Source organism: Tursiops truncatus, chromosome X (genome assembly GCF_011762595.2).
Source record: "Tursiops truncatus isolate mTurTru1 chromosome X, mTurTru1.mat.Y, whole genome shotgun sequence".
Lineage (NCBI taxonomy): Eukaryota > Metazoa > Chordata > Mammalia > Artiodactyla > Delphinidae > Tursiops > Tursiops truncatus.
The window spans coordinates 101,913,994-101,939,549 of record NC_047055.1 but is presented as its reverse complement, the minus strand read 5'-3'; the positions used below and the strand labels follow the sequence as shown (position 1 = coordinate 101,939,549).

General features: G+C 39.5%; 1 protein-coding gene across 3 annotated transcripts in view; it reads right to left on the bottom strand.

Moving 5' to 3' along the window:
- DMD (dystrophin) overlaps positions 1 to 25,556 on the bottom strand; it is a 736,567-nt gene that overhangs the window by 371,442 nt on the left and 339,569 nt on the right. For 2 of the 3 annotated variants that reach the window (XM_073799481.1, XM_073799480.1), the window contains exons 1-3: positions 13,109 to 13,221; positions 12,194 to 12,366; positions 2,445 to 2,601 (exon numbers count right to left, since the gene is read on the bottom strand). In XM_073799481.1, the coding sequence (XP_073655582.1) occupies positions 2,445 to 2,601; positions 12,194 to 12,366; positions 13,109 to 13,180 (402 nt within the window). In that variant the 5' untranslated portion in view covers positions 13,181 to 13,221. Of the gene's footprint in view, positions 1 to 2,444; positions 2,602 to 12,193; positions 12,367 to 13,108; positions 13,222 to 25,556 lie in introns of those variants that run through there. The other variant, XM_033849482.2, reaches the window with a different exon arrangement.

Genomic DNA, 25,556 nt, shown 5'->3' with positions numbered 1-25,556 from the left:
CAAACAATAAATGCTGGAGAGGGTGTGGAGAAAAGGGAACCCTCTTGCAGTGTTGGTGGGAATGTAAATTGATACAGCCACTATGGAGAACAGTACGGAGGTTCCTTAAAAAACTAAAAACAGAACTACTATACGACCCAGCAATCCCACTCCTGGGCACATATCCTGAGAAAACCGTAATTCAAAAAGAGTCATGTACCACAATGTTCATTGCAGCTCTATTTACAATAGCCAGGACATGGAAGCAACCTAACTGTCCATCAACAAATGAATGGATAAAGAAGATGTGGCACATACATACAATGGGATATTACTCAGCCATAAAAAGAAATGAAATTGAGTTATTTGTAGTGAGGTGGATGGACCTAGAGTCTGTCATACAGAGTGAAGTAAGTCAGAAAGAGAAAAACAAATACCGTATGCTAACACATATATATGGACTCTAAAAAAAAAAAAGTCATGAAGAACCTAGGGGCAAGACGGGAATAAAGACGCAGACCTACTACAGAATGGACTTGAGGATACGGGGAGGAGGAAGGGTAAGCTGGGACAAAGCGAGAGAGTGCTATGGACATATATACACTACCAAACGTAAAACAGATAGCTAGTGGGAAGCAGTCGCATAGCACAGGGAGATCAGCTCGGTGCTTTGTGACCACCTAGAGGGGTGGGATAGGGAGGGTTGGAGGCAGGGAGACGCAAGAGGGAAGAGATATGGAGATATATGTATAACTGATTCACTTCGTTATAAAGCAGAAAGTAACACACCATTGTAAAGCAATTATACTCCAATAAAGATGTTAAAAAAAAAAGAAACAACTGATTGCTGTTACAGAATGCTAATGAGCAAGTTCTTATCCTGAAGACTGGTAAAGTAGAAACATTTACCGCACCTGTCCTAGACGAACTATATCCTGGGTACCCAAATTGTGGATTAGTATATGTTTTCTTTTCATAGAAGTACTCCAGCTAATAAATGAAGAAGAAATGATAGAAATAGGCAACCATCACATTGCAACCCCTAGGCATTGATCATTAATAACTGCCAAAAATCACACACACACAAGAGAAAACAAGACACTGTGTACCTCCCGGTGGCGGAAAAATACATTACTATCTATGAAGCAGTCTGACCAAAAAGAGGCAAACCCGAATACAATCAAACCATGTAGAACTACACTGTTCATCAGAATAGCCACTAGCCATATCTGAGCCCTGGAAATGTGGCTAGCCTGAACTGAGTTGTGTTATAACCATTGTAAATGTAAATTTTTATGTCAATTACATGTTAAAATGACAATAATTATTGTTCTGTAGTTATGTTAGGTGCAACCATTAGAGGAAACTGGGTGAAATGTGTAGTGAGACTCTCTGTACTATTTTTGTAACTTACTGTGAATCTGTAATTACTTCAAAATAAAAAGTGAAAAAAAAAGTGGGGGGGGATTTAAAAGACAAATTAGCCAAGCACAATGTCTGGACCTTATTTCAATTCTTATCTAAACCAAAAATCTAAAACCCCAAAAACCTGTTAAAACATTTAAGACATGTATATGAGAAATGGAAATTTGAATACTGCCTTGGTATTTGTCATGATGAAATTATTGACATTTAAAAAGTATTATAGGGCTTCCCTGGTGGCGCAGTGGTTAAGAATCCACCTGCCAATTCAGGGGAAACGGGTTTGAGCCCTGGTCCGGGAAGATCCCACATGCCGCGGAGCGACTAAGCCCGTGTGCCACAACTACTGAGCCTGTGCTTTAGAGCCCACGAGCTGCAACTACTGAAACCTGAACGCCTAGAGCCCATGCTCCACAACAAGAGAAGCCACCGCAATGAGAAGCCCGCGCACCGTAACGAAGAGTACAGTAGTTCCCACTTGCCGCAACTAGAGAAAGCCCGCGCACAGCAACGAAGACCCAACGCAGCCAAAGATAAAATAAATAAATTTTTTAAAATGTATTATAGTAACAACGTGTTTACCTTTAAAGAGCAAATTCTTATCTTTTAGAGACACTTTATCAAATATTCATGAATTAAATGATCCGTGCCTGAGATTTGCTTTTAGATAATGGAGGACAAAGTAGAGGTATAGAAGAAGTAAGACTGGCCATGAATTGATAACTTGGTCTTGATGGGTACCCAGGTGTTTATTATAGAATTATGTCACTTTAGCATACGTTTAATATTTTCCAAAATGACATTTTTAAATATCGCCAAAAGACATGGAGAAATCTTAAATGATATTAATGCAGATGCTTTTGACATTTAAAATGTAATGGCTTGGATTATCTCTAATTGACCCTTGGACTAGAGGAGTAAAAAAAGATTTCTCTTCCACTCGATTTCTTTTCCTTTTTCAACCTAGTTTCAATCAAAACTAATTTTAAAACAGTCATTGAATGCTTACTATGTGCAAATCACTATGCTTAAAAATATCCTACCCTGTGTACATCATTCTGCTTCTGAACTGCTGGGACATCGCCTCCAATAGGTGCCTGCCGGCTTAACTCATCATCTTTCAGCTGTAGCCACACCAGAAGTTCCTGAAGAGAAAGGTGCAGACGCTTCCACTGGTCAGAACTGGCTTCCAAATGGGACCTGAAAAATAACAGGAGCAAACTGTCAGAATATCTAGAAAGATAACTGACGGTTCTAACAATCCCACTAAAGGTACATTGGTTGGTTACTTCCACAGTGTGCAAACGTACTGTGGGCTACATAGCAGTCCTCAATAAAAATCCAGCTACCTGCCTTTGAGAGCAACAAAATGTGGGTATTTTGATGGCAACATGGAGGGAAGACAGTGTTGTTTAGTTATATGTTTATTTCCACATGCAGAATTCTGAGACTTTTGGCATGAAATATACACTGGAATGGACTGCTTTCCTGTAGTGTTGCAATCAATGATTCTTAATGTTTCTGGTAGAAGAACCTGGACCCAGTGACTAAAATAAACCGCTCAGTTTTCGTGTGACTCATGCTAGTACCGGAATTCTTTCTGCTTTGAGAAATGGAAAGGTCTCTCCCCACATTTTGACTTTTCCATTTCTACACCCTAGGCAGCCTCTTCCATTGACTCCTTCCATCTGGCATCTGTTCCTTTCTGCTCCTCTTCCCATATGCTTCTCCTCCTTCTCTACCCTTCTTTATTCGTGTGCACCTGGGATTTGTTTTCACCAAGTTCCAACATTTTCCGCTTTGTTTCCTTTGTGTAAAAGGTACTGAGACAACAACTCACGTGGAAAAGTAAAATCAGACATTTGCCTGAAAGCCTCCCCCCAAACGTGAATAATTTAGGCAAGAGGCTGAGTGCTTTACCATCAACTGCATTTAGAACACGTTAATCCATAGAAGGCATTTAAGAATATACAAATGAATGATCTGTGTTATAAAATCCACATTTCACTTGAGGATGAGAAGCTAAATGAAGAAAATAAACCATCACCCAGAAAACAAAGAAACGCGGAACGTTAGCAAAGCTCTATCCTCAGGTAAATCAAGAATTATGCTGCATTACTTACATCTTATCAGCAATTATTAATTAATTCATAAAAATTAATGCTGCCTATAAGTATAATATAAACTCTAACGCTGCAGAGATTGAAATGTAAAGCAACCAGGTAGAACAACATTCCCCTTTGCCATTTGATACCTCAGCCTGACATTTCAAATACAACTCTCCTGCTGGCCTTACTCAAATAGAATCACCAAATAGTACCTGGGTGCTGAAATTAAACTATTTTAAACTTTCTGAAGGATAATTTGATGATACATAAATGTCTTTAAAATGTGCAAATATAATGACCCACAAGCTTAAATTCAAGGAACTTATACTAAGAAAGTAACTGGGAAAGCATGCAAAGATACAGGTAGAAAACTGCTACTTACAGCGTACTTATGATTGACACAAAGTTGAAACAACTTAAACATTCAGTACTAGGAAACTGGTTACATACACAGTGGTGAACTCATACAATGCATTGTTCAAATCCTGTGAATCCTACACAATGTTCAATGTGATGACACAGGCAAATGTTCACGGACATGGACAAGATCATCCTGTCAGTCACTGAGGGACAAAGTAGGTTACAAAAACGTACATAATCTATTTTTCCAAAATGTTCGTGTGTGTGCACATGCTGGACTATGCACGAAAACATTCTGAAATGACAACCAGTTTATCCCTCAAAGGTGGATTTACAGGTGATTTATTCCTTCGTCTTTATACTTTTCCAAATTGTCAGAATTCTCTATTGTGAGCCATATAAACATTACATTCAGAAAAACTGAAGGTATTTCCATCAGGGAAATTAAATTGTTCAAGACTCTAAGGACATTTTAATCTAAGAAATGAATCATGAAGCATCATAAATATCATGAATTAAATATAATAGTGCAGACTGCATATGGTGTAGAGGTCAGTTCCTTTATGTTTCTGTTCTCTCCTCCTATTTCACTTTTCCAGGAAAAGCCTAAGCGAGAACTCCCTATGCAAGATTTTAGCTGTTTAATGACATGTAATGACTACTGGTTACGGGGATTCCCTTGGGTATCTGGAATTTGCAGCTTGGTCCCCTTGAGGGTGAAAGGGGCTGTCAAACAGGACATTTTGAAAGGTAGAGAGAGGCACAGTACAGCCATGGAAAGGCAGCACGTTGTAGATGAGCCACTGATTAAATAAATATTTATTGAGTCCCTCTCAGTCCCAATCAGGCATGGGGGTAGGGAGCGGGGAAGGTAAAGGAGGATATAAAGATGTCTAATGCCTGGCCTCCATCTGTCCGGTAAGGGAAATAACGCATCCCTGTGGTGGACAGGTCTACAGGATTGATATGCCAAAGGGCAGGCGGCCTAAGGTGAGGCCTCCAGCTGCTGCTTCATTCACATAAGGCGGTGCTACAACCCCCCCCACCCCCGCCCCACCCCCACCCTGTCCAGTTAAATGGCCCTGACTAAATTATTAGCGGGCGATGAAACCCTTTGTGTCCCCTAGGAGAGGGGAAAAAAAAAAAAAAAAAAAAAAAAGAGCGCTGAGACCCAGGGAATTCAGTTCTAAAGGATCTAAGAGAAACTCCATAGCGTGAGATAGGGAAGCTGTGAAGAGCTAGGGACACAGGACAGTCAAGAGAGTTAACAGAGGAACAGAAGAAGGACCTGGGATCACGAGTGACAAAAAGCTCTCAAATACCGGGATGAGGGGGCCTTCCTTATTCATCCCTAAGGCATGGAGTTAAGTCACTTTTCTGAATGTTTGATCACCTTAAGTACATATCAAATGACTTTCTTTTCCTTGCTAAAGCCTGAGAGTGAAAGCAAAGATGTGATACGAGGACAAAAACTTATACAAAAAGCTTATAAGAGACAGAGGACACTGGGTAGGGGTTGGAGAGGAGAAACTCAGATAACGGCTCCTGATTTAAAACAACACAAAGATATCCAATCTAAAGCCATGGCTCTCAAACTTTAGTGTGCATAAGAAACATTTGAGCAGCCTGCTTAAAGTACAGACTCCTAGGTTCCATGCCCAGAGTTTCAGTACTTAAAAAAAATTTTTTTATTGAAGTATAGTTGATTTACAATATTATATTAGTTTCATGTGTACAGCATAGTGATTTGGTATTTTTGTTGGTATTTTTGCAGATTATACTCCATTATAAGTTATTACAAGATAATGGTTATAATTTCCCATGCTATACAATATATCTGTGCTGATTGTCTCTTTTATACATAATAGTTTGTATCTGTTAATCCCATACCCTTAATTTGTCCCTCCTCTCTTCCCTCTCCCCTTTGGTAACCACAAGTTTAGAATCTAAAAAATAATACAAATGAAAGTATATGCAGGGCTTCCCTGGTGGCGCAGTGGTTGAGAGTCCGCCTGCCGATGCAGGGGACACGGGTTCGTGCCCCGGTCCGGGAAGATCCCACATGCCGCGGAGCGGCTGGGCCCGTGAGCCATGGCCGCTGAGCCTGCGCTCCGCAACGGGAGAGGCCACAGCGGTGAGAGGCCCGCGTACCGCAAAAAAAAAAAAAAAAAGGACATGCGAAACAGAAACAGATTCACAGATACAGAATTCCTGTAATTTGAACAAGAATCTTTACAACTCAGCAGGTGAGCTCCAGGACCATTCTCTGAGGAAGAATTTCTTGAAGTGTTCCCTATGTGCCCCAAACATTACTTGTCAGTCTCCACAGGGCAAAGGTGCTATTTGTCAGTGACATGATTTTGCAGGAGATCTAGATGTAATGAAATGCTCTGAGCTCAGAGAACATTTTCTCTGGCCATGCTAAGCTTGGGAAGTGTATTCGAGACACGTTTCTAGTGCATTTGTTGGAAGCAACTGCTCTATTTTTATTTTCAAGATTGTATACCAAATATTTCTAAATGATTAACCTATGTTTGTATTTGGGATTTTTCCTGAAAATGTTTCTTTGTATTTGTAATGACTTTTTCCCCCGGGTTTTAAGGAACTTTAGAGATTACTCAACTCCCTTTTTTGCAAATGTGGGAACTGAGATACAAAGGTATAAAGACACCTGCTGAGGCACATAACTTGAGCTGTCATATTTAGATATGGGAAATGGAAACTACAAACCTCCCTTATAGGAGGAAATCCTTAACCTTCACGGTTTTCACCAAATGTTTCGGATCCCTAAGCAAAAAGGCTTCCTGCTAATTGGCAAATATACTCTACTTACCACTACCTACTCAACAGAGAATAAAAGAGGAGGTTTGAAGCTACACACTTAGCCTCTATCCATTTTCTATTAATCTTTATTAGTGAAGACAAGAGCTTAGGGGTTACTAGCTTTTAACAACGGAAGTAGCGATCTTTAATAAGCAGATAATTTCTATAATTGGTAAGGTTTAGGTAAAATGCAGAACCTTTAGGTGTGTTGGGATATACAGTTTGGGCTTTAAGAAACTCTTCACTGTCAGGACTCTAAGAATTATAGGGCTGCTAAAGTGAATGTTATTTCTCCAGACACCGATACCTCAAGTATGATTCAGTCGATGCCTAGTTTGAAATCCTTAATAAAACTTTACTCTGAAAGGCATCTTTTCTTAAAGCAAAATGTTTTATATTGAAGTCATTTTTCACTTTGACTTCCTTTATAAAACTAACAATATATCCCTCTATATCTTTGGTACCCTTGTGTAAAAAGATAGCATGTAAGCATACAGAAAGAAAAGGTTAAGAAAGCAGAAATAATAAGGAACCACAGAAATAAAATGGGAGCTATGGGGCTTTAAATAAAGAGAATTAAGCCCAAAGAGAAGTAAACACTTTTTTTCCAGATGGGCCATGAACTCCAACTTTCAAACATAATTAACATCCCAAGAGTTAAGAAAAGGAAGGTTGTGGGCTTTCCTGGTGGCACAGTGGTTGGGAGGCCGCCTGCCGATGCGGGGGACACAGGTTCGTGCCCCGGTCCGGGAGGATCCCACATGCCGCGGAGCGGCTGGGCCTGTGAGCCATGGCCGCTGAGCCTGCACGTCCGGAGCCTGTGCTCCGCAACGGGAGAGGCCCGCGTACCGCAAAAAAGAAAAAAAAAAAAAAAAAAAAAAAAGAAAAGGAAGGTTGGAGATACTCAACATCCAAGTAGCATTTTTCTCTCACTCAAAGGTAAAAAGACTTTGTTTTCTTTTGCTCTTTCTTTGTCCTCCATTAGAGCAAGACCTCTAATTATTCTAATTTCTAATACCAAGTACTTTCTAAGAGATTTATTGCTGCTGTGGACTATATAATGTCCATGTCCTCACGTCTCAAATTAATGTTCAAAATTTCATGAAAGGGATTATCTTTATATAACATCTACACGTTTTTCCCCCAAGTATAACAATCTCACAGAATGTAAGTTTTGCTGAAACTACGTGGACATCATATGTGATTCTCACAGTTAATAATATATACAATAATCTGGAAAATATAATCTGGTGGCAGATTAAACTGAAATCCTCATACACGTTTCTTATGCACTTGATCACTTCTCCAATTATTCATATTTTCAAAATTAAAAATGCAAGTTTTGTAGATATAGAATATTCTAGAATGAGAAACACTTTATATATGACTAATCACCATCCTGATGTTGCATAATGTCATCAGTGATTCTGTGTGTGTGTGCGCACATGTGTGTATTTGTATGTATACACGTAAGTAGGAAATTTTCACTCTATTTTTCTCCCACTTAAAGCGGTTAATCTTTTGTTGGATGGCACTCAGCTATCACTGAGTATTTACTTCTCTTTCTTATACCTCTTGGTCAAAATGCAGTGTGATAACGCATGTCGAACAGATGGCATCTACTTTCCCTGAACTAAATTATGAGATACAATTTCAATCAAACTATTCTTTTCTCTCAAAGACATTGTATCAGTATTTACTTTCTCTTATACCATATCTTTGAACTTAATCACTTCTTTTCAATATAAGAAAACCAAGGTAGAAAATCTTGATAATTTGCCTAGGTTTATAAAGAGTGATTGTAGAATAAAAAATAACAGAATTGTAGAATTGCCAGGGAACTTGAAGAGACCACCCATGTGTCTGGTCAAACGTCCTCATTTCAGTGAGAGAGAAAATTCAAGTCTGAAGCAGTTAAGTGACTGGCTAAAGATCAGATGCTAGGTAGTAACAGAGCCAGAGGAGAAGCTAGGTCACTCAACTGTTGGTCCAAGACCCTTTCTACTCCACCTCACTGACTCATTCATAGCTTGGAGTTTTGTATGTATCTAATTTAGCTGAAGGCAGCAAGCACAGCCCTACGAAACAACTCATGAATACTTAAAGGAACTTGCCATCAAGTATAAATGAGAATAGTACAGGGAAGACCTGGTAAAGGAACGGTCAGAAAGCGAAATCTTGATTATGGAATTTGAGTCAAAATTTGGAGGCTCAGAGGAGAGATGGTGTTCCAAGTGTGAGGACCGGCAAATGGATGTACTCGTACGGGACAGTGAGAAAATTGCTGGAGAGCAGGAATGGGGTTAGAAAGCAGAATTTACTTGACTCAGAGAATCCATTTGGAGCAGTAACTAGATTGCTGCTTGGGGAGGAATGAAGTGGGAGGCAGAGGAAGGACAGAGAGGGAAGGGGTCAGCAGGGGCTTATTAGGCATAGTTGGTAGAGAGTGGAAGGGTCACTAGATCCTAGTGACTAAATATAAGCTTCATGAGAGCAATGATTTACTTTTGACTGTTTTGTTCACTGTTGTATCCTCCGTGCCTGGAAGAGTGCCTAGTACACAGTAAACATTCAGTAAATAGTTACTGAATGAACAAATAAATGAAAGAGTGAAATATGGGCACCAACAAGACTAAAGTTCTTGACCAAAGGAATAATGTGATAGAAAGAGTGTCCAAGGAAGAATATTTTTGTAAATGTGCAATGGATGGTCTCAATATGTAAAGAAAGAGAGCCAAGTCTATCAATATGGAATGACATGATGAAGACTTCAATCAATCAATCAATCAATCAGAACCACAATCACAAGAAGAGAAAGACAGGGCAGAAGGAAAATAAATGGAGGGTACAAGACATAATGTGGACTTAGATCTGCAAGCACAACGATACCGCTTATGAGTCAATGGAACACAAAGGGAAACTTCAGAATCATTTTTGTTCAGACTCAATTTTTTCTCATTAAAAAATGGATACCTGTGAAATTAAGCGCTAATGTTTTTATATTTTGAAATATAAAAATGGCTTCAGAATCTCTTATGAAATAATGAACAACTGACATGTTTTAGTATAATATGTCATAGTTTAAGGTAAACACAGGGATGTTTCTCCAGGGTGACTTTGGAAGTTTTTTTTAAATTGTGGTGACTTTTCACTACAAAATAACGGCGACAGAGGAACTGACTAGATAGGCAATGCAAGCTTATGTGTCACTGATGGTTCGGTACGTAACTCTTCCAGGGTTCATCTATCCTATTTCATAACAATCCCCAATTACTACCTCTACTGTGCTTCTCTCAACTGAACCCTGCCATTCAGTACGGATTGACTGATGGCCTTATTTCAACCAAGCGTCAGGAAATAAACCGAATCGCTCTGATGTGAAGAATTACTTCCTCGCTTTTTATGAGTGAGTGTTGATAACACATTCTGTATTATTCGAGAGGCCTACTAAAAAGCCAAAACCGCTGATCTGAGTGTTTAAATTCTAGAATTTGAAGTACCTTAGATGAGCTAAGGTAACTGCTTTCTACTTGTTTAATGACAGCAAGAATTAAACTGCAGTAGCTGGCTTATGGGAAATTGCTGAGAATGAAGAGCCCATATTTTGGCTGACATGCTGTCTGCCGCTTTCAATCCTCCTTTTATTTCATCAAGTTCACATGAAAGAGAGAAAAGGCACTGAATGACGTTCAGAACAGTAATAGCACCTTTCTTTTTCCCTCCCGAGAAAAAGAATAACTTTCTTTTCTTTCCTTTATCTACCGATATCTTTCCCATCTCACAAGTTTCATTCCTTTGTAATGACAGATGTTATGAAAGTGGCCGGTGTCGTTACATATACTCACCTCTCTGAGAGGTGAAGCTGTAGAACGCGAATGGAACCTCCCTATCTTTGAAAATGCCATCGCCCGTTGTTGCCCACAACTCATCACCCACACATCAATACAAAATTCATGGATCAAAAAGGGAGATAAAAATGAGTGTCTCGGAAGCTAGGGTGCAAATTCGGGGGGAAAACCACAGAAATAAAAATAAATCCTTTCCTCCTCCCAGAAATCTGCTCTTCTGTTTCATCCTTTCACTTATTACGTGTTTATGTGTAAAAGTTAGGTGGGTCTTACCTTCTCCTTCTTCCTTTATACTCTACGGCATAATACAACTGTTCAAAGCTCAGACTCTGGAGCCAGACTCCCTGTGTTCAGATCTTAGATCTGCCGCTTACTAACTAAGTGACCTCGGGGTAGTTATCTAGCCACTCCGTGTGTTACTTTCTTCAAATGCAAAGAGAGGATAATAATACAATCTAACTCTTAGAGTTGCTGAGAGCATTAAATGCGTGGACAAATCGAAAGTGCCCATGACACTGCACAGTACGTGATGCACCATGTAAGTGTGAGTTGCTATCATCATTATTCTGACATATTACGTGCAGATTTCTACAAGAGTGCTTTCAAATGAAGAAATTTCATTTATATTTTTGCCTCGTTTATAGAAGTAAAGATACTCTATGTGCAAATTTGGGACAACTTAGAAGAGCTATGAAGAAGAAAAATCATCTCCCTCCTGTAATCTTACGACCTAGAGGTAGTAACAACTCCCAGTGTTGAGTGCATTCCACTAGTCCTCTTCTACCTCCCTCCACTACCACTGCTCCTCTAGACACAGAAGAAAACATAAGGTACTTTTTATAAAGAGACGTGAATTAGGCAAAGCAACTGATTAGAAAGCAGGAAGCCTGACTTCCACTCCCTGTACCTCCCATGCCACTTAGGTGACCCTGGGCATTTCACTTCCTCTCTCTGCTCTCTGCCCCTCCACTGAACTAGTGCAAAACAGGTACAGCAAGAGCTTCACTCTGCCCTCCTAACAACAATGCTGAGACACCTTCATTAACTTCTCAAGAGAATGTTGCCACGCACAAAAGGGCAAAGTACAAAACAGGTGTGTACAGAACAGCTAAAGGCTTAGTTTACAGGGTATATGGTAACACAATCTGAGAGGAAGCAAAAGGCAGGCAGTTGTTATAATCTCTCCTTGGCTGTGGGAGCTATGGCGAGGTCTCCCTTACAACGTTAATTATAACGTATTATGGGTATTTAAAGAAGGTCCTCACGTGCATTTAGAATAATGCCAAAGAAAGAATTCCATAATAAACAGACGTTAGTTTTATCATTTTTTGAATAACCCTGTGATAAACCAAGAGAGAACACTATGAAATCAGGATAGCTGTGTTCCTCATTTGAATTCACTCTAATGTCTTAATAAGTATGTCTCCCGTGGTTATAACATAGCACCATTCTAATCTCATCTGAACCCTCAAGTATCATCTCCATGCTGAGCAAATAAATGATTCATTTATTCAAAATAAAATACATCATTCTGAAATTGGGGGATTTACATAAACATATGAGATATTAGCTCCTTGTGCTCGGCAAGTGAGGGGCATGTTGACATTTTAATTCATTTCTGGCCTTTCTTTGTTGTTCCGGATCTTTTCTTACCTAATGTTGAGAGACTTTTTCCTCAGCTCGCTCCACTTGAAGTTCATGTTATCCAAACGTCTTTGTAACAGAACCGCATCATCAGAACCTTCCAGGGATCTCAGGATTTTTTGGCCATTTTCATCCAGGTTGTGATAGATATCTGTGTGAGCTTCGATTTCTCCTTGGAGGTCCTACAGGGCATCAGGAGGAAGAACACACGCAGAATTACCGAACAAAAGAGACCGGCTGTGACTGTGAATTTGGAGAACTGCAAAAAATAGACTATTAGCTCAAAAGGGATTTCAATTGGCTCAACTAACGAGAAGATACACCTCCAACTCACTTTTCTTGGTGTATCATCTCTTTATGTCGTTATGTAGATTGAAAGTGGGCATCTAATTAGGAATAATAGATTTATTCCTTGAGATTATGAATCGGAACACAATACATTTGTAACTTTATAAATTTCATAACTTATGTCTTCTAGTCCATGGAAAAAAGACATTATTTCATGGAAGTGATAGGAAATACAACTCCGTGATAAAGTGCACCACAGTGCCAATCACTGTATTACACTATGGGTCAAGTCATATTTTCCAAGCACATAGTAATCTGTAGAATTGACTCGGACCACAAAAGCATGGAGAGACTAATAAACAAGGCTGTACTTGGCCCATAGCACCAGCACATTAATGGTATTTGATCATAGGAGAGAATCTTCTTGACAATACACATTAAGTTCACCTTGGTAAAACGGCATCACACAATTATTACAGCACCATACATTTATTAGCAAGACTTCCCATTTAAAATACCATCACATTTTTAGGCTCAACAGGTGGAAAGTCCATAGGACTTTGATAAGAAGTGATGATTTCAACCTCATTTGTATACACACAGATCAAGAAAATTATCACAGTAGAAGAATCTGACCTTTACATGGTATGTCTTCCTGTGTAACATTTTCAGCTTGAACCGGGGACTACAGCACTGATCCTGTTGCATAGCAATCCCGAGAAAACCCAGCGACTGAAAGAGCCCTGCTTTAAAATGCCAACTTTGCTTACATTCCGTTGACAGAATGAATTTCAGACCACAGGCCTCATCAGTCAATAATAATAAACAGCCACTTTGTACTCCTCACTAAACGGTAGCCAGGCCTGTGGATGTGGGAGGGACCTCAAAGAGAGGAGGCCTGGAATATGCAACTGATAGTTTATATTAAACAGCCAACTTTTCTTATCATTTTTCCATTATAAGCCAGAGACATTATAAATTCATTTTCTATATGTGTTTCCCTCCTTGTTCCCAGCAGAACGGTCAAAGCCAAAGGAACATTCCTTAGAGAGCTGCCGGGTACCAGCATTCCTTTCTGCCTACACAATGAATGGAGGCTTTGTACATTATCTGACTTGCTTTTAGAGATTTGTATGCTTCTGTTTAACAAGTTTAAAAATTCATTCTGAAGCTCCGAACAACTGGATTGATCTGTGAAACTAGAAAATTCGCCCCCTTTCTAAAATTGAATTAAATTACCCTTCTAAAGTAAGGAAGGAAAAGTGGCAGCAATAACATGTTACGAAGTCTGAAGAAGTGGCCTGTGTTTTCAGTTGCAGCCTCTTAGATGCAGGGAGATGGACGATGAATGTCTCCTGTCACTATTTCTGGCAGCCAAAGTATCACCGATGGACTCTAAAGAGAATTCTGTCTCATTGCCTTCGACTGGAAGACAGGAGGGGAATATGGATAAACCCCATCTGGAGTTGAAAGAATAGAAATACTAAAACATATCGAGGAGCATCTATCTTTATCCCATCAAAAACAGGCTTGTTTTGGAAGGAAATAGCCTGATTCTGAAACTAGCTGATGTGATAGAAAACCAGTATTGGGCTCCTTGCTGAATGGCGCTTCATCAAATATATATCCAATTTATCTTTGTGTACCTACATGGAAAAACATACCCTGCTGAATTCGCTACTTCTTCAGTGAAAGAGAAAATTGAGGTTAATAGATCTAAATAATTCAGGAATAAAAACCAAACAGATCCAAGTTATCAAGATAATGCCCCCACTGCTCTCTTTTACTTTACTTTTCTTCTTGTTGTATGTGGTTTGCTACCTAAATCTTGACCTCAGAGTACACACGTAAGGAATTAAGACCAAACCTTTTGTTGTCAACAAATTAAGATCTTTTGACTAATACAATCAGCTTTCTACATTAGCATGCATATAAATTATAGTACATTTGAATTTTTATGTCCTGCATTTATAGCAGAGACCCAGGTTCAATCAATAGTTCCTTAAGATTATGTGTATCGTGAAGTCATCAATACTTCGCTGAATAAATGACAGGTCTTCCCAAGCATAAATAGGATGTTGATTCATGAAATTTGCTCATTTTCATCTTTGCCACTTACATGGCCCTGAATTTAAACATCTTTGTTGTATCATCGAGAAAAAAAATGAATATAAAATTGATAAACCAGTGCTTGCTGAGGACTGGTTATTTGTCTAGCCTTAGCACTGTGGGAAAACTAAGAGGAAGGGAAGAGACAGTTATGCCTTTACTTTTTCTAAAATCTAGTATGCACTTTTTGTTGAAGTCATTCATATTAACAAGTACACGTTGACAATTTCCTGCCAAACCTCATATGTCCTCGGATTAAAATTTCTCCCCTTGGAAATTCAGAAGTAGCTGAAGTGAAGTCTTAGCATTGGCAGGAAGGTAGCTCTTAACTCAGTATTACTTCTCTAGTTTATGATGGTAGTGTAGAGCAACAAAGGACACATGCATAGTAAAGGGCTTTACAGTTTACAAAGCACTTACACGTGTATCGTTTTACTTATTCCTACTCCTTACCCAGTGAAGTACATAATATTTTCTCTGTTTTACAGATGAGAGCACCGAGGCTCAGAGATGTTTAACTGACTTGCCAAAAGTGTTAAATGTGGGCAATGGATCCAGTTCTTTTGACTCTAGAAGATCTTAGGCTGTCTCCACACACCATTTGCTGCTGTAAGCACTGGCTATAACAGACAGTAGTTACCGAAGCTGAACAAGGCTACTGCTAACAAGGGGAAACAGCTACCGAGGTTAAAGCACACGGAAAGACGGCATTACCGATTTTGATTAAACTTTACCCACGTGGATTGATTTGTTCAAAATGAAAAATGGAGTCCTGACTACCCTTTTCACTTTTCATTTTGCAATTGGACATGTGGGACCACCTGTGAGAAACACTTATTTGCACTGGAAAAAGTCTGCTACAAAATATCCCCGCTGCCAGAACAGAAATTCTCCTGGCAGTAATTCACTCCTCTGTCTAGAGGAGTCATGTGAACATTACAGGAGGCCATGACCTGACATATCAGCATAAACGTAGTTTGGCCATGCTCCTTTGGGCTGGCGGGCTGGCAGGGATTCCGTCAAGATACAGGACTCAGGTAGGTTGCTCTAAAAGGGAGGTGAGTATCGGTGAGGACCATAAGGCTTTCTTTAGGAAGCTGGCCTGCTGTAGTGGAGATTTTTTAGTACAAGTAGGCAGCATGAGTCCTAGGTGGGGAGGGAGACATTGACAGGGCACTTAGGAAGGAGCACACTCATATTTGCATAAATTACCATGACGGCATTTATCCTAAGATTAACCTTAGACTCAGGGGCCCCAGAAAAGCAGGAGGTTAGAATGGAGAATCGAGTTCTCAGAGGAGACCCAATCTGGACAAAAAGTAATTTTCACAGATATTTTTTAGTAGTTTTATTTCACTTCTGACCTAACGAGAAAAGATCACTCAAGCCTTAGTTGCTACGATCAATATAAGTTTTCTCTTCTTTTTGTGATTGTATTCTTTAGGAAGAACAATACCTAATGAATAGGGAAAAAGGATTTGTTACATAACAACAGAAGCAGCAGCAGCAGCAACAACATATATAAGACTTCCTTCACAACAGACGCTTCTCTAAAGCACTGTATATACATGAGCTCATTTAATCCTCTCAGTAACGCTCCAGGGCAGGCATTATTAATATCTTCTCTTCACACATAAGAGAATGAAATTACAGAGAGGTTCAGTAAAAAAACGCACAAGGTCACACAGCTAATAAACCATACAGCGAAATTTCAAACCCAGGCCGTCAGACTCCAGGGACTGGGCTCTTACCCACTAGGCTGTATGACCTCTGAGTTTTTTCCTGTTAATTAAAAAATGTTTCCTATTAATAACAGTCCTGCTTAAATTTCAGCAAATCTAGCACAAGGCAGACTAACATTGTTTCCAGTACTCAAAGAGTAACTTTACCGTCTTATTAATATGGAGACTGTTAAACATATCTAAAGTAGTGGACAGATATATCCTATACGAGAGAGAGCATAACATAATTGAGAAAATGGGTGCCAATGGCAAAATAATATGCAGCCCCTCCCCTCAGAAAGAGACATATAGCCTAGAGTTATGTACAATTATGGAGCAAATTTCAACTGTGACTATCAAGAAAGCTCAGATGGGAGGCAAGCAGTATGCTTATATGCTTACAAGGCAGTTTTAGGAGTAGGGAGTATTGTGTTTCCTGGAGAGCATTTTCAGATCTCACCATTCCTTCTTTTCTGAGCATCTAGCCTACTTCTGTCATAAGTCCCCTTTCTCAGCCTCCAGGGAAAACTAATGGGAACGTGCAGTTAAACAGACATAATTCTGGTCTCTTCCTTCTCTTTCCCTTATTAGCTGCATAAGTTTAGACTCTTTAATCTCCTTGGCTTCACTAAATATTAAGTAATAATACCTATCTGCTGGGTTATTTTGAATATTACATGGCATAATCTTTGTAAAATACTTTGAACATCATCTAGAACACAATAAGCCTTTAATAAGTAATAGCTAATGTAAGGATTTCTATTATAAGAGCATCAGTGTGGGGAAAAAAGTGATAGAAATAGACTTAACAAAGTCATGGAACTTCGTTTGAGCCTTGAAGGATGGATAGGATTGAGAAAGGTGAAGGGAAGAGGAAGAGGGTATTCCAAGTGAGAAAAGCCTGGAAATGGCAAAAACGTGGCAAGGAGTTTGGATTACGAGCAGGTACAATGAACTGCACGGCCTGATCGGAATAGACAATGACTGTTGAGAAGAAACAGGCAGAATATGGTCGATGTCCTTAAACTAAGTAGGATAAAGACCTTCTTTCAGGAAGCTACTGAGAACAGAAGTTTATAAAGAAAAGTAAAGGACAAAGGTGAGATTATTGATTAAATTTGTACCATCTCATTTGACAAGTAGAATGGTCCATGGTGATCGAAAGTAGTAAGACAACCAGGGAGGAATATGAAAAGTTATGAAAGTCTTACTTTTATAAGACGAAAAATAAAGAAGGAAGATGCCAAGAATTAGTTACTACTACACACCTCTTTTTATTATCCAAATGGTTATGATACTATTCCAAAACATCAGGGATAATAGATTCCACATATTCTCTTTCCTATGTATATGGAATTATTTGTCTCTAAAAAAGAACTCATCAAATGATAACCTCGGGGCTTCCCTGGTGGCGCAGTGGTTGGGAGTCCGCCTGCCGATGCAGGGGACACGGGTTCGTGCCCCGGTCTGGGAAGATCCCACATGCCGCGGAGCGGCTGGGCCCGTGAGCCATGGCCGCTGGGCCTGTGCGTCCGGAGCGTGTGCTCCGCAACGGGAGAGGCCACAACAGTGAGAGGCCCGCGTACCACAAAAAAATAAAATAAAATAATAAAAATTTAAAAAGATAACCTCCTTATCTTGAATATAACTGAGGAGTAAGCAATAAAACAAACAAAAAGACGCAGGAAGAAAAAGTGACCAAACCTCCCCACAAAATTAATCATTACGGACACACCATCTCTAATCTTTTCTGAAAGCAATTAGTATGTGAATAATGATAAGGTCATTAGTTCCTCTTTACTGGTAATTTTTGCCTAATTCAAATAAGCTTAATAGGAAAAAAAAAGAAAAGTGATGTTCTGATTTCTAAGAACTTAAAAGGTCAGAAACAGAAGATCCAAAATGGAGAGAAGTAATCCTTAACGGCTAAACTGAGAGCAGCAAGAAGTGACACCTGACAGAGAACCAGAAAGGTGTAAAAGGAGCTGCAGGCACTCAGAGTTGACCAGGGTCACACAAGTGTGAAAACTAATAGCCCTACATATATTATTAGCCCTTGAAGGCATCACCTAACTTTAAAGCAAAGCAAAATAAGTAATGTTAATGATCCTGAACGAGCCAGAAAAAGGTAGATTTATGTTCAGTGAACTCTAAGAAGAAAGCAGTGTATGTAAAACTCTTTAGATGAATTTACCCAACGTAGTTATTCTGAAACGGTGTTGATGCTTTACAGAAATAAAACAAAAACAAACATCAAAAGTAAAACTCCCTTAGCTTGGTTACCCAACATGATTTGTTAAACATTGGCTCTAAATACTTGAGGTTTTGGAGTACACGTACACACACACACACGTACACACACACACACACACACACACACAGTCCATCATGAGAACAGAAATTGAGAGTAAATCTTTAGAAACGTTTATAGCAATCTAAAAATAAAAAGCATGGGCTTGCATTTTGTGTCTGGTTTTTGTAATTTTTTAAAGTAATTTATTGCGTGTTACAAAAGTATCAGTCTGTTATGGATTGGAAATTAAAACTAGGAAAACAAAACAGAATTATCCTTCCTAATGGATTTTTGAGAAGCGCCCATATAAAGGAACTGGACCCACAATCTTGACTTTATAAGAATTCTAATCTAACCACCAGAGGTTCCTAACTCGCACAGGAAATGCAGTTGGATACAGATTCACAGTGGGTGTGACTCCTTTTTTCTCTTCTATATGTGGCCATTGCATTTCTTTTAAAAGCAGGAGAGTTGTCATCCCGAGATAAACAAGAGTTAATTTGAGGACTGCCGTTTGGCTTGGAGCCTGGTTGCTCTAGGTAGATAAGGAGTGTGTTTTCAGGTCCACTGCATCGCAATGCATCTTAAACGAGCAGCTATGGATTTAGGAGTCCACAGGCTTTGCTTTAAAAATGGCTGTTATTAAGGTTCTCAGAGACTATTATCCTGCAGGGTTTGTTGTCTTTGCTTTCATATCTTGTTCAAAAATTCTCACATTTAAGCACCACAACAGTGGAGAGAAGGGATATGTTCTCCTGCCTCAGTACATTCCCAGGTGCAAAGCTTTATTTCAAAATCTAATCTTTAGAAATGCCCAGCCTAGAGTGGATTACCCCAGAGGAAACGGAGCAAAATCCCATCTGTCAGACTGCCTTAAGCAATCCCAAACTCCCAGAACACGTGATGCTTTCTCTTCTTGTCTGACCCTCTTGTTTACGCTATTCTGAAAATTACTTTTTTTAAATTGAAGAGCTCATTTCAGATATACTAGGTTGGATAAGGGACGTATCTTTTCGCTTCTGCATCTTGTTTTTCCTCGTTTCTTTTTATTCTGTCACAGTGCAAAAGAGTCTGCATACTTATTCATCACACAAACATGCATTAGGTACCTATTTTAACTCCAAGATTTCAATAGGAGCTGTGGGAATACATACGTTGTGAGAAAGGTGTAGTCCCAGGCCTTAATTCCTCCCTTCACTCCTTCCTCCCTTCTTCTCTTTCCTTCCTCCCTCCCACTAATAATTAATATATTAGCACCCAGGTCTGCAGTGGTGATAAAACCCCAAACCTCTGCCTTTTTGATGTTCACAGCATAAAAGGATAAAAGGAGAAATACGATGAACAGGGGAGAAATATGGTAAACAGATAAACAAGTATTCAGTAACGTAAGAAAATGCTCTGGAGGTAACAAATAGGGGGGCTACGATAAGAGTTAACGGTGTACATATGGTGGTGATGGGTGCTCTTCGGTTATGGTGGTCAAGGAACACCTATGAGAGAAGGTTCAGTGTCAGCTGAGACTTGAAAGATGAGAAGACACCAGTTATAGGAAAACCCAAGGGCACAGAAGTCCTCCCAAGTAAGAGGGCAGACCTTTGCATCAGCTCTGTGATAGGAAAGATCTTGGCTAAAACTTCCCGAGAAAGAAATGTGGCTGGAGATGAGGTAAGAGAGGCTTCAGATAACGTGGGGCCTAGAAGTCCCGTGGTAAGGAGTTTGAATTTTATTTCAAGTGCAATGGAAAACAATAGAAGCTTTTAAAGCTGGGTAGTGACATGTTATCATTTAGGCTTTAAATGAATCACTACATTGCTATGTGGAGATTAACGAAGGCAGGAGAGGAAACAAAAAGACCAGTTAGAGGCCAGGGCCTCTAATCCAGGCAAGAGATGAAGGTGGCCTGGACTCAGGTGACTGCAGAAGGAGAGAAGTGGACTGATGTGAGATATAATTTGGATGTTGGATTTCTTACACATACTAATGGACTGGATGATGAGAATAAAGGAAAGGGATATCTCAATGGTAACTCCAAATTCTTGACTTGAACAACAGATGGTAGTGTCATTTACTGAAATGGTGAAAGCCGTGGGAAAAGTCAGTTTTGTGTTCTAGTCACATGTCATGCTTTAAAGTGACTGAATCATTCAAGTGGAGGTTTCAAGTACATATGTGAAACTCAGAGCGGGGGTCTGGGCTGACTTTAAGAATTTGGGATCATTCGGCTTACTGATACTAAGACCATAGGAATGGGTAAGCATACTTAGGGAGAAAGAAGCGAGAGAGAAGAAAAAGGGCCCTTGGACCACGTCCTGAGGACTGCCAACATTCAGAGATTAGGTAGGGGTAGACCACCTAGCAAAGGAGACAGTAAAGGAGGAGCCAGAGAAGTAGGAGAAAAACTAAGAAATTATGGTGTCATAGCAACCAAAACAGGAGGGAGGGTTTCAAAAAGAAAGGAGCAGGCAACAGTGTCAAAAGAGACTGGTTACATTAGAACAGAACATTGTCTACTGGATTTGGCAACAAGGAAGGTCACTGGTCACCTTGATATGAACAGTTTCAGAGGAGAGGAAGAAAGAGATGTAAGAGTAAGAAGGCTTAAGGAGGTTAACTGAACACACAGAACTATTGAAAAGTTTACCGAGTTTAGATGAAAAAAAAGATAGCACCTGAAGGGGGATGAAGGATCAAAGGGAGGGTTTGGGGGATGATTTTTTAATGTTTGTTTTATGTTTAGAGTTTATACTCTACGTGGGGAATCTGATTTGAAGCAGTTGAGGAAGAGTTACAAAGGTCCATGTAACTAAAGAGTACATAAAGACATGGGTATGTCTTAAAGCCTGGAGTGGATGGCGGTAATTAGCATAGATTGGGACAAAGTATTGCACAGTGGAAAGGGCTCAGTCTTTAGTGTCATAAGATCCCTTAAGATTCTAAAGTTCCTCCCGTGGCTAGTTTTGTGATTTGGCACAAATTATAAAATACTTCAAAGCCTGTGTTTTTCCAACCATAAACAGGGCTAATAATATCTACCTTATAAGGTTTAGGCAAAGATTAGATGAAGTGATGTGGGTAGAGCATCTAAATGCTAACTTAATGCCTGATCTACTGAGAGCTTTCGTTAAAACTGTATCCCTCCGGACCCCTCTCCCCTTCCTCCACGCCTCCAAGCTTCATAGCCAAGAAGACGTGGGGCCATTTCAAGGAAAATGAATACCAAATGCACAGGGATGAGAGCCAGAAACGTAGGCAGGATCTAAGAGGTAGTGGTGCCGTGAAGGGTCAACAACTGGGTTTAAAGGGTACAGAGTGGACATTGAGAGATTTGAAAGCAGCCTGGAGATTATATGTGATCCTATAACGATAAGATCCCACTGCAGGTTCCAGTGCAGGCATGACATAGTCAAAAAACGATTTGAAAATGATTATTTAGGGGGCAGTTTTCAGGGTAAATGGCAGCAGGGAGAGAATGGAAACAGGAAGTCTGGCTGACAGGCAGCCCCAGCCATTCATGAACCAAAAGAGCAGTGGCTCCAGAAACAGAGAGGACGTAAGGAAGAGGGATGCTATGCTCCTGGAGCGCTCATAAATTACAGAAATAGCTGCATGCGTGACTCAGTTTCATCCTTCTCTTGCTCGACCTTTGGAAGGTAGAATTCAGCCAAGTGATAACTACTCACAAAAGCATTTTAAAGATAAAAATGTTATTTTAAGTTCCATAAGGAGCAAGACAAACATTATATATGCTGCGTTTCAAACACACATATGCACACACTCACCTCCTGGTGCCAAGTAAAGTACAATGACAAGGCTAAGGCACTGATACCGAAGCTGCATATAGGATCAGGACACTCCTACCTAAAACATACCCTATTAGGCATTCCCAAAATACGCAGGAGTGAGTTTCAAAGGACACAAAATACTGAAAAGGGGTAGGTAGAATAATACTGCATTGGATGTTTTTAAAGTTAAGATGCCATGGACCCAGCGGGGAACTAATGTCTGTACTCATCTGGCTGAGTATTTGAGTTACAAAAAAGAATGGCAAGACTTCATAATGCTGGTGGCAGAAAATAAAATCAGTCCTTAGACAGGCTGAGTTTTCTTTTTTACTAATATATCTAAAACTCATTTAAAAGACTCATACTGTGTTGCAATACTTTTTCAGATATTGTGATACTGCTTCATTGCTCATAATCGGGTGAGCATTTCCTACATGAGACGTCTTTCAGGAGATCATTGCCAATGGTCATCTTGAAATGTCTTCATACGTAAATTCTAGATTGCACGTTTAATTCATAGAGACAACCACCTACGAAATGTTGAGGGTACTTTCCATTTTGTATTATGTATTATGTGCAGGAATCAGCCTGTTTGAAGATAACTATCCTTATCTGAGAAAGACCAGATGGGCCTTTTCGACACTGCAACATTTATTATTGCAGAGCCACGATGGTGTGTGTGGGGGGTGAGGGTGGAGTAGAGGGATGAAATGGGGCAGGAAACTAATACTTAACACCTCTTATAAATCCTTTACATCAACTCTACAAAGTAGGCTTTCTCAGCCCCCAACTGAGGAAACTATAATTTGGAGAGATGAAGTAACTTGTCCAAATCCCACAGCTCTCATGTGGCAGAAGCAGGATTACAGTACAGAACTGTCTGAATTTATGTTCTTTTTTTTTTTACTGCCCCCCATTCCTCCCCTACCTTTCAGATAGAAAGCAAGTGAATTCGGACTTGGGCTACAGGTAATGCAATACAATAATTAACTCATTAAGGCATATGTGAGCTCTTTGGATTGAGAAACATATTGCAATGCTCTGAGTAGAATAGCTAGGCAATGGAATTATTCTCCAGCTAGGTATTAACTTATTCATTCCTCCTCAGTCAACTCAGAACTAATACCTTTCATCATTTTGAAGGGCTCTAAACAAACAGAATACATTCTTATTCTTAAAATAGGCAACTATCTTCCCATGAACCAACACATCTGGTTATATTTATTTATACAATTTGTCTGTGTTATGTATAGAGTTAAAAGTTAGAAAAGCTCTTATTTCCTGAATCTCTTTGTCACAGAGCTTTTTTTTTACTCTAGAGAAACACTGTAGTTCAAGATTGTGTATTAGAAATAAGCAATTAGTTGATGTCAAGTCTCATCTTATCTCAACAGCAATCTGTAAGAAGGCAAGAACATATGGCAAAGTGCCACAATTATTTTTGATGATACACTAGAAATCATAAGAGCCATGTAGCTAATTTCCTCTGGCTTGTTTTAATTATAGATGTTGTAAATGCAGAACAACAACTTTATTCTATCTCTCACTCCCCAAAATCCTCATAATATCCTGCCACAACCACAAAACAACCCTGCACTGAGGTGATTGTTTAGAAAAGGTTAATGATGTAATAAATCTAAGACATTTCTATATTTTCTTTCACTTTAAATAGGAGGACAATTTCCAAGTAATTTACAAACACACACTGGACACAACTGTATTCATTTATGGGTACTCAGCCTAAAGCTTAGAAATATTACCTTTAAAATGAATTATAGGTATCCATAAAGTTTGAATGTTAAAGAAGGTTCTAGAATCAGGATGTTAACTCAAGTCCTGCTGACATAATTGGGTCTGATTCCCTGGTGTTCTCTGGTGAGTTAACTTCTATCTACTACCAAGTAGACCAAATTACTTCTTCTGGAGAGTGTAATGGTTCTTCTGTGCCTAGGGAGTTACTTCACCCTATTTAGCTTTCTTCTCTCATGGAATAGAGTGGATAGTGATGGGAGAGAACAATCACTCCTTTTTTAGTCTATAAGGGAAAGGAAAAAGAAAGGGTTAAGTAAGTGGACATTAATATAAAGGTAGGTAACACGGGCTTATCTGCCAAAGGAAACATGACACAGATGAGAAAACTAAATTTAAAAAAGTATCTGGTAAAATATCTTGGATACTTTTTCATTCCTGGAACCTACTCTGCTGAGCCCAGAAACTCATTCATGAGTTTTCTATTATATACCTACTAATCCTTCCCAAAGCATTCAGTTCAGAACTGAACATCTTACTGAAGCAATCCCAGGGCATTCTAAGTCTTTGGCCATGAGACGATGCTTCTTTCATCTGAGAACATGTGGATTTAAAAAAGCTATCATTTCACCATAAAAGACATACAGATGGCCAAGAGGCACATGAAAAGATGTTCAACATCATTAATTATTAGAGAAATGCAAATCAAAACTACAATGAGGTATCACCTCACACCGGTCAGAATGGCCATCATCAAAAAATCTACAAACAATAAATGCTGGAGAGGGTGTGGAGAAAAGGGAACACTCTTGCACTGTTGGTGGGAATGTAAATTGATACAGCCACTATGGAGAACAGTACGGAGGTTCCTTAAAAAACTACAAATAGAACTACCATACGACCCAGCAATCCCACTACTGGGCATATACCCTGAGAAAACCATAATTCAAAAAGAGTCATGTACCAAAATGTTCACTGCAGCTCTATTTACAATAGCCAGGACATGGAAACAACCTAAGTGTCCATCGACAGATGAATGGATAAAGAAGATGTGGCACATATATACAATGGAATATTACTCAGCCGTAAAAAGAAATGAAACTGAGCTATTTGTAGTGAGGTGGATGGACCAAGAGTTTGTCATACAGAGTGAAGTAAGCCAGAAAGAGAAAAACAAATATTGTATATTAACGCATATATGTGGAATCTAGAAAAATGGTACAGATGAACCTATCTGCAGGGCAGGAATAGAGATGTAGATGTAGAGAACGGACCTGTGGACACAGTGGGGAAGGGGAGGGTGGGATGAGCTGGGAGATTAGGTTTGACATAAATACACTACAATGTGTCAAATAGACAGCTAGTGGGAACCTGCTGTATAGCACAGGGAGCTCAGCTCGGTGCTCTGTGACAACCTAGATGGGTGGGAT